The sequence below is a fragment of the Phaseolus vulgaris genome, chromosome 7 (genome assembly GCF_051622355.1).
Source record: "Phaseolus vulgaris cultivar YP4 chromosome 7, ASM5162235v1, whole genome shotgun sequence".
NCBI classification, from domain to species: Eukaryota; Viridiplantae; Streptophyta; class Magnoliopsida; order Fabales; family Fabaceae; genus Phaseolus; species Phaseolus vulgaris.
The window spans coordinates 33111636-33126786 of NC_143504.1; the positions used below are offsets into that span (position 1 = coordinate 33111636).

At 42.6% G+C, this 15151-nt stretch overlaps 1 protein-coding gene across 2 annotated transcripts; it reads left to right on the top strand.

The window, feature by feature from the left end:
• Window positions 1-1801: 1801 nt before the first annotated feature.
• Window positions 1802-4988, top strand: LOC137817286 (uncharacterized). 2 transcript variants are annotated; one of them, XM_090305376.1, is made up of 3 exons: window positions 1871-2358; window positions 2500-2524; window positions 4734-4988. In XM_090305376.1, the coding sequence occupies exons 1-3, from the start codon at window positions 1883-1885 to the stop codon at window positions 4869-4871; spliced, it is 639 nt and encodes a 212-aa protein (XP_090161502.1). In that variant the 5' UTR covers window positions 1871-1882; the 3' UTR covers window positions 4872-4988. The 2 variants fall into 2 exon arrangements, with proteins under 2 accessions (XP_068476638.1, XP_090161502.1); XM_068620537.2 differs by lacking the exon at window positions 2500-2524 and having other exon boundaries at window positions 1802-2353; window positions 4739-4988.
• The last annotated feature ends 10163 nt before the right edge of the window (window positions 4989-15151 follow it).

Consider the following 15151-nt stretch of genomic DNA (forward strand, 5'->3'; position numbering starts at 1 on the left):
GGAGGATATGGAGGGGAAGTGATTGACGGTGGTGGTTAAGGATAGGAACAATTTGACTAAGTCTTTTCGCAGGTCCCAGACAAATAATAGAAAAGCATATTTCATTATATTTTCTTCTTTTGTATATAATATTTTTCTTGATTAATGTTGATTGAACAATTGATGATGATTTTTTGGTTTACTGTTTAATGGTGTCACATGTGTTGTAATAATAAAAATAAAAAATACGGATACATATGCGCTCTCGCGCCTGTGTTTGCACTAGTATTATTAATTAGAATATTTCATTGAGACACAACTATATTTATATTTTTGTCATTAGCCAAATTAATTAATCAAATATAATAATATTTATTGAATAAATGCTATTCGACACATATTAATCAATCAAAATTATTATGCATATTATTATTATTTTATTCATAATAATTTCATAATTAAAAAGAATTTACATTAAAATTATAAAAAATTCATCATATATCCTAGGATTTTTTATTCTCCCTTACATTAACATGAAATGTCTGTTTTGCCCTTAATGATTTAAACATTTTACTTCCAAATGTATTCATATTCGTAACTCAAATTACAAAGTTTCGGATATACAAATTTGAAACTAATATGTCATTTTTAGATTTGTTCATCCAGAAGCTTACTTAGACAACATAAATGATCTTTCCAAATGCCAAGATTCATAAGTAAATATAATAAGTTTCAAATCCTAATCTTCGACACTATTTATAGAACATCATTCTGTATATAAAAATATGGAACTCATAACTCACTTCCGGATATAACTATTCAGAAACTTAAATGAAATACAAAAATAACCTGTACCGACCAGGTCATTGGGTGTGATGACGTGGACAAGAGAAAGGTAGGTGGTCAAGAAGTCAACGTAGTCGCCGTATGTAGAAGCGGCGTTCTGCAGTATAAATAATCGGTTATCGCCGAGATGTGTCACCGCCAAGATGGATCATCGCCCATCGCCCAAGAGAAGCATCGCGCAGAAGTAAGACGTCGCCGAGTGTAAACATCGCCCCAAAGTAAGACATCGCCCTAAAGTTGGGTGGCGGCACTGTGGGACCCTCCGCACAGAATAAATGATCGAGTGAAATGGGCACGTGGCAATGCCCACGTGCTCATTAAAGATATCCAGGGAAGGCTGCATGCATGACGTGTGATTAGTTAGGGCACCCACGGAGTATGATGGTGCGAGAGATACAACGCTCAAGTTAGAGCCCAAGTGGCCATAAGGTTATACATTGCACTCCAGATAAGGGAAGCCAATGGGCCGGATACGCTAAGATCCTAAAGATAGTGGCGCAAGGACCTTCTCCGGAAGACCCTAGATAATAGCAGCAGCGCAAAGGTAAACCCTAGTTTTCACCTATATAAAGGGCACGAAGAGCCCTAGTAAGGTACGCTTTCACAGTTTTACAAGCTTTAACCTAATTCTCATAGTTACACCGAGCACAAACCTAGTTGTTCTTGACGGCACACCCACTGCGAGCACAAGGCAATTAGGGCAACGCAGCTTTAGCCACACAGTTTCAGTCATTGAGATTACCATACAGTTTTCAGTCACTTTGATGTTTCTCGCTAGCTGACTTGATCGTCGGAGTGCAAACGGCCGCGAGAACGCCCCTTTGTTCTTCTTTTTTCAGGTACTCATAGACGAGGCAGAACGAAGGTGCCCTAACTCGTCAGAACAAGCCACGCATAAAGACGACCCAGGTCAACCGGCCGGAACATAACCTTTCAGATATTTAAATTCGAAATATACCATAACCACTTTCGAATTTCAGAATCTGTAAATAAACATGAAACCAAGTACAATATTAGGTTTTAAATTTTGGATTGGCTGCATAATTTAAATAATGATATGGTGCAGACAGAAATTGCCTCGTATTTATCCTTGGTCGTTCTCTTTGTATATGATGCCCGAAGCAAAATGGATTTGGTTCCTATTCCCAATCCTAAACCTAAGCAAACTACGTTTTGCCTAAAATGGCCATGGAATAACGCAAGCCCTAACTCTGGGCCTAGTCCCTGCAAGTTTGAGGGTCCTTGGCCATTGAAGTCTCTCCAAAACCTTGGTTTAATTGCTTTCAATTTTGCGAACTCTGTTTCTAGTTGGAAGAAGAAAACGACTCTGGCACAGTCGGAGGCAGAGCAGAGAGCATTTGCTTCGGCTCTGGCGAGCGGCAAGGAGGCGACTTTGGTGGAATTCTACTCACCTAAGTGCAGGCTCTGCAATTCCTTGCTCAAATTTGTTTCCGAAGTCGAAACGAGGAACTCTCATTGGGTCAATGTTGTCATGGCCGATGCTGAGAATCCCAATTGGCTACCTGAGGTACATTCTTTTGCATAAAAGTACCCACTTTAAGTCTTGAGATTGTAAATTGTGAAATTCTCCCTTTAATCCTATACTTTGCAACACAACATTAACTGTTGGATAGTGAATAAACTTGTATGTGCATTCATAGGTAAAGAAAAATGAAATAAACCTTTTCACAAACTAAAATGAGATGATGTATCTTTGGAAATAAACTAAACTTATAGAGGTTTTCCATATTATTTATTCTAGAAGTTTATTTTTTAATTTCTATGTTATCTAAACTGTCCTAAACTGAATTATGTTTTGCATTGTGAGGGATTGAGGTGACTAACCCTTATAGTCTCAGATAATAGAGTAAGGGTACACTAAATTATAAACGAAATCTGAATGCGACTCACCAAACCCATGACTATATTGTGATTGATTGAATAGTAATTTGAAAAATAAAACCATTGTTCCTTAAGTTTACATCTTCAGTTTAAACATTTAGAGATCATGTGGTGGAATAACCATATTTTTCAATGTTCATCCTCTAGAAAATCCCCATCATTTAGTAATTTCTTGATTACTCAAGTGTTTAATATTTTCATTCTTATGCTCTTGAAGAATTAAAACATGATCTGCTTGAAGAATTAGTAGTTTCTGCTTGCAGGCGCCCAAATAAAAAGTGGGTTAGAATGTGTTGGTTGCACCAGTTAGTTAGATAAGACTAGAGATGATTGGGTATAAATAGAAATAGAAGGAATAGATATCACTGCTGGAGTTTGGAGTACAAATTGGGAGAGAATCATTGGTTTATATCATTCAATTTTCTTTCCTTTGTACCAATATTCATTAAAATAAAGATTATTTTCTTGTTCCATTTTATTTAATGATTTCAGATATGCCTTCATTCTTCAAATTTTATCTTGAGAATCATCATTGGCTGGTGGAGAAATCTAATCGAATAGTACCTTCAGGAAGTTTTGATTGTGTGTTACTGATTTCTGCAAACCTTTAGTAGTAGTAAGGGGGAAAATGCTCCTTATTCGCTTAGTGGGTTTCAGAAGCAAAATGTTGTTTGGCGTGTGCCCGCCTTTGAGAATCCCCGCATGGGATCAAACTTGATCTCAGCAAAGGTTTCTGTTCGGTTGCATAAATTGCATGAACATTCTGTGTGATTAAGTTTTTCTTGGGCTTGGGTAAATCCAACACATTTTTGCATACAAGAGTTCATGATGCTCTGAGTATTATTAACTTCATTTCTGCTACTAATGATAATGACCATTTAGCATCACAGAAGAGACACAGAGAAAAGGATAAAAAAGTAGATCTGAAAGATAGCTAAGAAGCAGCTAGGAAAAATAAAAGATAACCTAATACAGTTTAGGAAAAATCACACTCTGTCATCACAGTAGTTAAACCCTTTTCTTAGCAGAAATCCTTAATAAAAATAATATCTATCTATTGGAATAGATCTAATTCTGGTTATATGAATTAATTTGCATAAATAAGAACTAAAAGACTAATTAGAAGATAAAATAATACTTTTACAATAACTGTTCTAGGGTAGTATGGACAATACCCATGCAATCATGCAACAGCATAGGTGTGATGAACTTATGATGTTAGCTATTTTTTTTTTTCTGTTATGGAGATTGGGTTTATTTGCCATTGGATTGTGAAGAATATAAATGTACTTTGATGCTTTGTAATCTTTTTATATTATTTTGTTTATTTAATTGTGGTGTATAAGCTTACATATCAATTTGGTTATTAGGAAGAATTTAATGGGACATGGGGGTTTAGTAAATACTATGATAGTTTATTCATGTTAGTAAATAACGTTTGGGCAGACGAAATAAGCCATTGGGTTCACATTCTGTGACTCTTGTCTCCTGCTCCCAGCCATGTTTTGACCTTTTCAAGATGCCGACCTGTTTCTCAGTGTTTTCTTCAAATGTGATTATCCTTCTAAAGAAGTATTGTATTCTTGACTCTTCATCTGTGTAACTTTGGCTTTTTTATTTTTATTCATTCTTTCTGAATTACCTCTACATGCAAGAAAACCATGCAAATTTTATTTGCAATCCAGCTGCTGCTGCTTAAATTGGCCTTAACCCGGTATCTTGTCTTGGATTATGTATTGTAATTTGTAACAAATGCTGTTTCCATGTTTAACCTTACCTTTCAACTGTAGCAAATGTTGCTTCCTTGGACATCTCAATTATCACCAAATACTAATAAAAATTGATGAATGGGCATATTACAGCTCTTTGGAAGGATACGGGAGAACATATTACATTTTAATTAAAAAGTAGAATACATTTTTCAATTAAGATACTTGAGGCCTTTATAATTTTATTGATGGAAAAGTATTATTACTCCTTGCTGACTTGCTTTTGAATATTCCTATTGCAGCTCCTTAATTATGATGTTAGCTATGTTCCTTGTTTTGTGCTTCTTGACAACAATGGCAAGGCCCTGGCAAAGACAGGTATCCCGAGTAGTCGTTTACACGTTATTGCAGGACTCTCCCATCTTCTCAAAATGAAGCGCCCTCAACCAAAATGAAAATAATGGATGATGAGTTAGTGCATGTGAGCCAAACTGATTGTTTATTGATGTAGATGTCTTGAATTACATTTTATACAAGAGTTTATTATCTTTATTCGTTTCTCATCTCCTAGATTTCATCGTTTATTCCCTCTGTCTATGCCATGGTCGCATTTCTTATCTCCTTTCGTCTGTCCATATGTTTCTGGCTCGTAGTTTAGAACCACTGAACTTCGATAATCTACTTTAATCTTTTATTACTGAGTTCACAACCGCAACTATATTCAGTTAACATAAGCATCATTTATATTCTGAAGAAGTTAAGATTAAAATTCATAATGAGAGAAACAGTTACAAAATATCAAATTTAAGGTTTATTAAAAAATTAAAAACTATAGAGACAAATATTGTCTCTGATCTGATCTGCAAAGGACTTACTCCTTCTCTGTGCTTTGAAGTGGTTACAACAAACAAGTTGCAGGGTTTTCTCTGATCTTTGAGTTTTTCTTTGGATGTTTTGCTGGGTGTCAGTTTTTAGAGGCTCAAAGGGTACATAATACAAGTAGTTTTCAGTGGGACGTGGAGGTGTTGGATTTGTACAGTTTGCTGTAGGTGTTGGTCACAGGTTATTTTTTATGGCAATTACTTCATGCATCATGCACCCAATTTCTGTATGAAAAGACCAAATGCCTGGAATATGTTTATGAATTTTTTTTCAGATTGTGGATTTTTTTATTCGGAATGAGATTTTTATTTGTATTTCTGGATTTTTATTTTAGAATACAATAATCTGTACTTTTTTGTAATGTATTATTTCTAATTCCAAATTTTTATTTCTAGAATAATAAATATTTTTGAAATTTAAAACTGTGTAGGGTTACAGGTTCAAAAAGATTGGGTGCAGGAAGAATTTGTCTTTTTTATTAACACTACAGATGGTTTTTTTTAAACATTCTTGGTTTTGTTTTTATCTTTTCTTCATATGTAAAAGGATTGAAACACTTTCTTTATTCAGTTTATTTTCTTGATAAAAAAACAGAGACAGATATTGTAAAAAATAGTAAGTTGGAATGATCGTTACTGTTACAAAATTAAGACTATCATATTGTTTTTTATTTAAATTACTATTTAATTGCATGATCATGTTTTTTTTATTTAACCTCATGCATTTTAGAAATTATTTCTTTCTTCTCTATAATAATAATGATAATAATAATTTATAACTATATATAAATAGATAAGTTGTTTTGTAGTACACATTTTATATGTACTATTTCACTCTTATAATTTCTAGAATTCCTATTTCACTATTATAATTACTATTATTGCTTTTCTCCCATAATTTTATTTACACTTTTTAAATTACTTATATTTTCTCATATATCTCTGCAATACACTACAAAAGACCTATTATTTATAATGTTATCACCATTATTAATTCTTTTAGTAAGGCACAAAATGTCTTTTTCTTACTGATAATAATAATAATAATATAATAATAATAATAAAAATAAATAAAAAAATACAAATATAAATATATGAGACAAAGGGATAAAGATGATGGTGAAAACACAACACTCATCAAAAGGACAAGATAGAATCTAGGAGTAAAAAGTGATGATTACAATAAGAGTTTAACATAGTTTGATAAGAACATACTGTCACAAAGTTTAAGATTATTGATGGAGATCAAGCTCAAGTGGACATGGAGGCCAATCAACAAGATCAAGAAGAGGTAGAGGCACAAATGGAGGACGCCCATGGAGGTCAAAGCCCACCTCCAAGACTTACAAGAAGCATGTTCAAAGCTTTAGGAGCTAGGGGACAATTATTTTCTCTTTTTGTAATTTCTTTGGTTGAAGGTGCTTAGAGGGAAACATTAGAAACCTCTTTTGTTATAGCATCTTGTAGGATTTAATTAGGAGCTTTAGGAGGGGGGTGCGTTAGTAGATAGGTGTAGGAGTAGAATAGGAGGTGCCAAAGTGAAGGAAGAGGTCACACCTTCCTCATGCCTTGTAATTGGCGCCGGTTCTAGAACTTTTTAGGAAGGAATTTTTGAATTTGTGTAGCTTGCATTTCAGCACCTTAGGCTATAAATGAAGGTGCTCCCTTTGTAAAATGGAGATTGGAATTTAGAGTAAAGAAACTATACTCAAATTTTGAGTGAGCATTGGAGAGCTTTTGAGCCTTCTTCTCTAGTCTTATCTTGAAGGATCCATGGTGTCCTCAAGTGGCGGCAGCACACTCATCTAGGAGCAACCATCCTTCTAGTGGCGTGATCATCCAACCTTGCATCCATCTTCATGAGCATTCTCTTCTCCTTCCTTCCTTCTCTTTCAATTGTTCATGTTGTCTTGTGTTCTTGAGTTTTTGGTTCGGTTGTTCTTATTTTCCAGCAAGTATTTTCAGTTCTTTGCCTTTTAATTTCATTTTGTTCGGTTCAGTTTGTTTCTTATCCAATTCCATTCGGTGTTTTTAAGTTTTACCTCTTTTTGTTGGTTCAATTTGACAATATGTGGAACTTCCATGTGAGTTTGGATTTGGTGCTAGTTTTGGTGAGTTCTTGTCTTAGAACATTGATCCAATTCTGATCCTGCCTGTTGACCAGAACGTTGGAACTTGCCTCGTCAAACTTGGATCGACGTGCGCACCGCTTCAACCTCCGTCCTTCGTCACGATCCACCTCAAGAACCTGCAAAAGAATAGAGCGGCGTCGCTGCGGCCGATCGCACTCCAACGCCTAAGTCAGTGACTGAACCACCAAATACTTCAAGAGCAAACACTCAAGAACTCTCAAGGAACCGTGCAATGTTCTCTCTCACAGTATGCTCAAGAACTCGCAAGCGTAAAGAATACAATCTGAACGTGCGTACCTCAAAAGTTCGTTGGGGAACCCTTAAATACCTGGTCACTTTCTCTCTCCTGGCAGTTACAGATCTGGACACGTGGCTCGCATCCAGTCGTACACGTGCCATCATCTGGAGCCTCCTTGACTTGGGCGTTGCTTCTGACTCTCTTTTGGCTAAGTTACTTATGCATGGTACTGCCCAGTGCATAGCTAACTTGGGAGCGCGATCTCTACTAGAATTGGCGAGTTAGGGTGCCTTCGTACACCTTCCCTGTGGTCTCGCCGGCCGCCTTCATAATCTGCACCACCTTCATCTTCGGCGATGTGCTTGCTCTGGCGATCTCCAATCACTTGGTCGCCTGAGTTTACATCTGGCGACTTCATCTTTAACCCGGTGATCGCCGGTTCTGGTATACTGGAGATCGGAGCACGCCAACTTAATAACTGGCGACTTCACGAGCCCCCCGACCTCCTTCCCTTCTGCCAACCTGGCTTCTCGTCAACACGCCTATACTGTAGCTTGGTGCCACGTCATCACTTCCGACTACCAAGGCGGTACACAAGCCCCCCAGTCTTAAGCGAAGACTTGTCCAGCGAAAAGACTGAAAGAGTCACGTCAACACCGATCTACGTGGCATTGACGCAGAATTCCAAGCAGTTGTACTTTCTGCTTCTCTTACGCTCCACCAAACACTCCTCCTTCGTTCGACACATGGCTTTATCAACGGTTACCTTCAGTTAACGTTTGCGCTTCCCAAACCCATTTCGAAAAACCCTTAAACTCACTTCGCTTCACTGTTCCATCACTTTCTTCGTTTTCTCAGACGCTCCAACTCTCTTCTGCAAAAAAGCTCTCAACGCTCTCCAACCTCCTGAATCACCAGCATCCTTCACTACTCTTCCGATCATAAAAAGGTACTTCCTTTCCTTCTTCTGCCGGTTTTTCCTGCATTTTAACCGATTCGCATCATCCTTTAACTGTCTGGTGCATACGTTGTGGGTTGTTTTTTTCCATTTCTCCTTCTTCGTAACTTAGGGCTTCGTCTTCGTTACAACGAACCTTCGTTCGTTGGTTTTTTCACCCTTCTTTCATGATCGAGCCAGCCTCTGCGAACCCTGATCATTTTTCCTTTTCTTTTTCCTCTGCAGCTTCCGCAATGACTCGCTCAAAGATCACCCCAAATCCTCCTCATTCATCACGAAACCCCTCCTCACAAGCACACGACCCACCGCGAGCACGCGGTGCTTCGTCTTCTCAGGCTGAGAGGCCTACACCTTCCCGCCCCAACCTGGCCCAGGCTACTCCGCCTGTCACCGGAGGAGCCTCCGTCCCCTCGCCAGACTTCAAAAAACTATACCCCTGGGCCAACTTGACCTTGTTGAGGGAAACATCTTCTGTAAATTCTGCTGGGGCAGTTCTGCGGTTGACGAAGGGGGATGAGCCTCACCAATCATTCCATAAGGAGCACGACGAAAAGATGACGGTGCTACCTTGCCCCCCCGACCTGCCAGTTTGCGCCGACGACAAGGCGAACAACGATGGGCCCTTCTGCTTCGTTTACACAACTTTGTTCAAGAAGGTGAAACTCAGGTTTCCCTTCACTCACTTTGAGAGGGAGCTTCTTACCGAGCTCAACATCGCCGCCGCCCAGCTCCATCCCAACAGCTGGGCGTTTGTGCGGGCGTTCCAGGTCATGTGCGACCATCTGGGGTTGCCAGCATCAGTGGATGTCTTCCTGTTTCCTTTTGAAGCCAAGCACCCAGGAGATCGCCTGTGGGTAAGCTTGAACGAGATTGCTGGGAGGTCGATCCTCTCTATCTTCCAGCAATCCTATAAAGACTGGAAGGACAAGTTCGTCCAGGTGCGCCCCAACGATAAGGACACTTCCCTGCTCGACGGTTTCCCCTTGTATTGGGTAAACAAGGGGAACAAAGAGTCCAAAAGCAGCTTCAGGAGACCAAGAAGTCCTGATAGCATGGGCGCTTTGGACAGAGATCTCTGCTTCTTCTGGAAGAGTGTGGCAGATGCCAACATCACCTTCCTCACCACCACACTCATCTGCTTCGAGTTCTTCGAGGACCAACTCGAAATTCGCATAGGTTAGAACGTTTAAGTCTTTGTTCTAACATTACCTCTGTTAACTGTTTCTGAGCGTCTTGTGCGTTGTGCGCAAGATTTTGGTTTTATTTTTCTGCACTATTTGTCTGCTTTGCTGCATACTGTCTTATGCATTTATTTTCTTTCTGGGCTAACCCATGCATTTTTGCTCTATGCAGATAATATGTTGGGCCGGGGCAAGCTTGCTGAACTGAGGGCGCTCGCCCGAACCCACGGGTTGGCATCGGGTTCCCAAACCGTGCCAAACTCTGTGCTGGAGATCGCCGCTGCTCAAGGCAGATCGCCACCCAGGGGCCCAACTTCCTCTGAGGCCCAACCCGCCAACCAACGCAAGAAGCTTGTCCTCAGGAAACCCAAGAGGAAAGCCCCCCAAGTAGTCCACGAGGAGGAGGAGGAAGACGACGAGGCAACTGAAGATGGCCTGGTCACGAAGAGGAAGAGGGTGGCACCTTCTTCTCCATCTGCTCCACCCCCTCTTCCAACATCAACACCACCATCTACACCTGCCCCGCCTCCAACACTGCCACCCCCACCAGCTCCTGCCTCACCAGTCCAAGCAATCCCATTGGCGTCTGCGCCACCTACGGTTGAGGCCCCCGAGCCAAATTTCATGGAGGACCCCCCGAGCGCCTCCACACCTTATGTATCAGCTGGAGGGGGTCCTCCTTCAAATGCCTCAACCGCCAACATCGCACCAATCGGGGATGAGGTTGCCCACAACTCTCCAATTCTGATTACCGAATCCCCGACGTCGCCACCACGCCAAGAAGCGCCTGCTGAGCAACCAACTCAAGAAGGTGGCGGCGAGAACCAACAACAGACCCACCCGGTGCCTCCACAGGCAGGTCTCTCTATTGAGGTTAAGAGGATGTGGGAGCCTTTCTCTGCCAAACTGAAGATGATGGCAGAGGACTTCCCCGCCATTATCTCTAGAGCTGTGGAGAGCTCCACCAGGAAGCTCCAGGACGACCTCTACGCCCTTCGAACTGAGAACAACACTATAAGGATCGAGGCGGAGAAGTTGTCCTGCAATCTAACACTCGCGGAGATTGAACACTCCCGAGTAGAAGACGCGATGAGCACCGAGGTTCGGGTGGCGCGCAAGGAGGCTACCGATCTCCGCCATAAGGTACAACTCTTGGCTCAAGAGAAAATTGAGCTGGAGAGCAAGATTGTACCTTATCGCGTCAAAGTGGCTGACCTGGAGGCCTTAATCAAAACTGACGCCGCCAAGGTGAAGAAACTAGAACAAAGGTCAGCCGATCGGGAGATCTTCCTGGGAAAGGTGGAAAAAGAAAGGGACGACACCATGGCGAAGCTTGCTGAAGCCGACAAAGAGAAGGGGAAGATCGCTGCTGAATTGGGCCAGGCGCAGGCAGAATCCAAGAAGGTTGCTGAAGACCTTCTCCAAGCTCAAGAAACCATCGAAAAACTCAAGAAGCAAGCTGAAGAGCTGGAGCAGCAGAACAAGGGGCTGAAGGAACAAAATGAAGAACTCAAGAAACAGATTGAAGAACTTAATCTGAGTTCTGCCCAAATTCTGGCTGCTGGATTCGAGGCCGCACGGGAACAGTTCGCCTGCTTGTTCCCCGATCTGGACCTTAGCATGGTGTCCCTTAACAACGAGGTGGTGGATGGGAAGGTGGTTCCCGCTGAAGACTAAATGATTTCCCCTCATCCACCATCTTTACGCTTTCTTCTTTCACATTATTGTAATAGACTTTATATTTTCCTGTACATGTGTTCTGAATCTGATACTCACTTTAATGACAAAGTCCTTGTATTTCTTCTTATAACTTCTTTAGCTGCTTTAACTTTCCTTGGACAATTTGCTTCAAGAAATTAACGTAGCGATTTCGTAAGCGCGATCATATACTTAACCGCTTCGAACCACTTCGACTTCAAATAATAATCACTTTAACAACTTGTAATCTTAAGGCAATGAACCTTAGCGCAAAATCACTCTTCAAACAACGAACTTTAACTCAACTAATGGCTTTCACCAAAATCGGGTCTTTAACTTTCTTGCCACTGCACGAACCTTTCCTGGTCGCCAAAGACTCTTGGCGATATCAGCTTCTTCCTGCCTTCACAACTTGGCCATTGTTCCTTCATCTGGGGGTAGAGGCGCCTTTCGGATCCTTCTCTACCTTCCTGAACTTCAGAACAGAAGACCGGGTGACTAGGTGTTCTCTTCGAACCTACCTTAGCCACCCCTCAAACTTCTTCCACCCTTTACACCATACCTGAACTCGTTCGAGACGAGAAGGATTTTATCTTGCCTGAACTCGCTCATCGGCGAGAAGGTCTTTAACTCGCCTGAACTCACTCATAGGCGAGAAGGTCTTTTAACTCGCCTGAACTCACTCATAGGCGAGAAGGTCTTTAAATCGTGCCTCTACATTGCCCCAGGGGTTACATCTCCTCCCCCCCAGAAACACTGAGGACTTTCGCTGGTGCCTCTACATTGCCCCAGGGGTTACATCTTCTCGCCCCCAGAAACACTGAGGACTTTTCACTGGTGCCTCTACATTGCCCCAGGGGTTACATCTTCTCGCCCCCAGAAACACTGAGGACTTTTCACTTTTCCTTGCCTGCACTCGCTTGACAGCGAGGAGGTCTTTATCTCGCCTCAGGACGCACGAGGGCATTGAGGTCTTTTAACTGGTGCCTCCGATCGCAGAAAGACGATGAGGACTTTAACTTTAACTTGTGCCTCCGATCACCGAAAGATGATGAGGACTTAAAACTTTAACTGATGCCTCCGATCGCCGAAAAACGATGAGGACTTAAAACTTTAACTGATGCCTCCAATCGCCGAAAGACGATGAGGACTTAAAACTTTTTAGAAAGCATGCAATATATCTTTACTTGCCTTAAATCACATACAAGTGACAAGGTCTTTCTTCAAAACTTTCTAAAAACAACAAGCATGCAATCTAAAACAACTTTGAACTTCGAAAACTCTTCTTTATTGGGTGGCCTCATTAAAAACCCTCCTTAGGGAAAAAAGAGTGCCCCCTTCAAACTGTTTTAATAGAGACATTGTAATATAACTTCGTGTTCGTTTTTACTTACAAAGCTCTTAACTGTAATATAACTTGAGGTGCGTGGCGTTCCAAGTGCGAGGAATCGCCCCTCCTTCCAATGTCTCTAAGCGGTAGGCGCCGTTCCCGAGCGCCTCGGTTATTCTGAACGGCTCCGTCCACTTGGGCGACAGTTTATTCTCCATCTCGTACTGGTGGGCTTTCCTCATCACCAGGTCGCCTTCTCTAAACTGTCTTGGCATCACCTTCGAGTTATATCGTCGTTCAATCCTTCTCTTCACCGCCTCAGCTTTCAATCTCGCCTCTTCCCTGACCTCATCCAGTAGATCCAGGTTCAGCCTTCTCTCTTCATTCGAGTCTTCCTCTACGAAGTTCTGGAATCTCGGCGAGCTCTCCTGGATCTCCACTGGAATCATTGCATCACACCCATAGACCAAGCTGAACGGGGTCTCATGGGTTCCTGACTGTTCGGTGGTGTGATACGCCCAGACTATACGGGGCACCTCCTCAGCCCAGCTTCCTTTGGCTTTCTCCAGCCTTCTCTTCAAACCTCTCAGCAACACCCGATTAGCTGACTCTACTTGGCCATTTGTCTGAGGGTGCTCGACGGATGCAAACACTTGTTGAATTCCCACCCCTTCGCACAGCTTCTTCAACAGGTGGCTTGCAAACTGAGTCCCATTGTCCGACACCAGGCGCTTGGGCACACCAAACCGGCACACAATGTTCTTCCACACGAAACCTTCGATCTTGTGTGCGGTGATCTGGGCCACTGGTTCTGCTTCGATCCACTTGGTGAAATACTCAATCGCCACCACCAAGTACTTCATCTGCCTGATCGCCAGCGGGAATGGTCCCAGGATGTCGACTCCCCAAGTATGAAACGGCCAAGGGCTGTAAATCGACCTCAACTCCTCGGGAGGCGCCTTGTGCCAATCAGCGTGCTGTTGGCATTGTTTGCAACACTGCGCATACTTCTTGCAGTCTTCTCTCATCGTTGGCCAGTAGTAACCTGCACGGAGGGTCCTTGCGGCCAGAGCTCGACCCCCGACGTGGCTTCCGCATATACCTTCATGGAGCTCTGCCATAATCCTCGTGCATTTCTCGCCATGTATACATTACAGGAGTGGGTGAGTGAACCCAAACCTGTACAACTCGCCATCAATCATTGTGTACTTGCTAGAATTTTTCTTTACCTTCCTAGCCTCTGTCGGATCCAGTGGGAGAAGGCCATCTGCCAGGCACCGCTTGTACTGTGTTATCCAGGTGTCTGGCTCATGGATAGCGCAGACCTGCGTCATATTCACCTTCTCTCCTCGACATGCTCTAATTCTCGGCGATCTCAAAGTCTCTTGAGTCAGGGACTTATGACTTCTAGCTGCTTTCTCCGTCGACTTGCTTATCTGAAGAACCAGGTGATCTGCTACAAAAGCTCTCGGCGTCTTCAGAGTTTCTTGAATCACCGTCCTCTGCCTACCCCCCTTGCCTGAACTGGCGAGCTTAGCTAGCAAGTCAGCTCGGGCATTCTGCTCTCTGGGCACATGCACTACTTCAAAGGAGGCAAAGGAACTCTTCAATTCCTGCACATACTCCAGGTAAGCCGCCATTTGTGGATCTTTAGCCTGGAACTCGCCTGTTACTTGCCCTGTGACTAGCAGCGAGTCACTCTTAGCCATCAACACCCTGGCTCCCATTTCTTTGGCCAGCAAAATCCCGGCGATCAGCGCCTCATATTCTGCTTGATTGTTACTGGCTTTGAAGGCAAACCTCAAAGATTGTTCGATCAGCACGCCGTTGGGTCCTTCCAAAATGACTCCAGCACCGCTACCCTGCTGGTTCGACGATCCATCCACTGAAAGCACCCAGCGAAAGTCGTCCCCTTCAACTCGTGTCGCCTCGGATGAGAGCTCGACCACGAAATCTGCAAAGATTTGCCCCTTGATCGGGCCTCGGGGCTCATACTTAATATCAAACTCTGACAATTCTACTGCCCACTTCACCATCCTTCCCGCAACGTCAGGCTTCTTCAAGACCTTCTGGATGGGCAGGTCAGTCATCACCAGTATGGTGAAGCTATGGAAATAGTGGCGCAACCTCCTCGCCGAAAATACCACAGCCAGCGCAGCCTTTTCCAGGGCCTGATATCTCGTTTCGGGGCCCTACAGCACCTTACTAACAAAATAAATAGGCTTCTGAGCCTGATCTTGATCCTGGGCGAGCACCGCACTCACCGCCCTCTTAGTTACAGCAAAATACAACCTGAG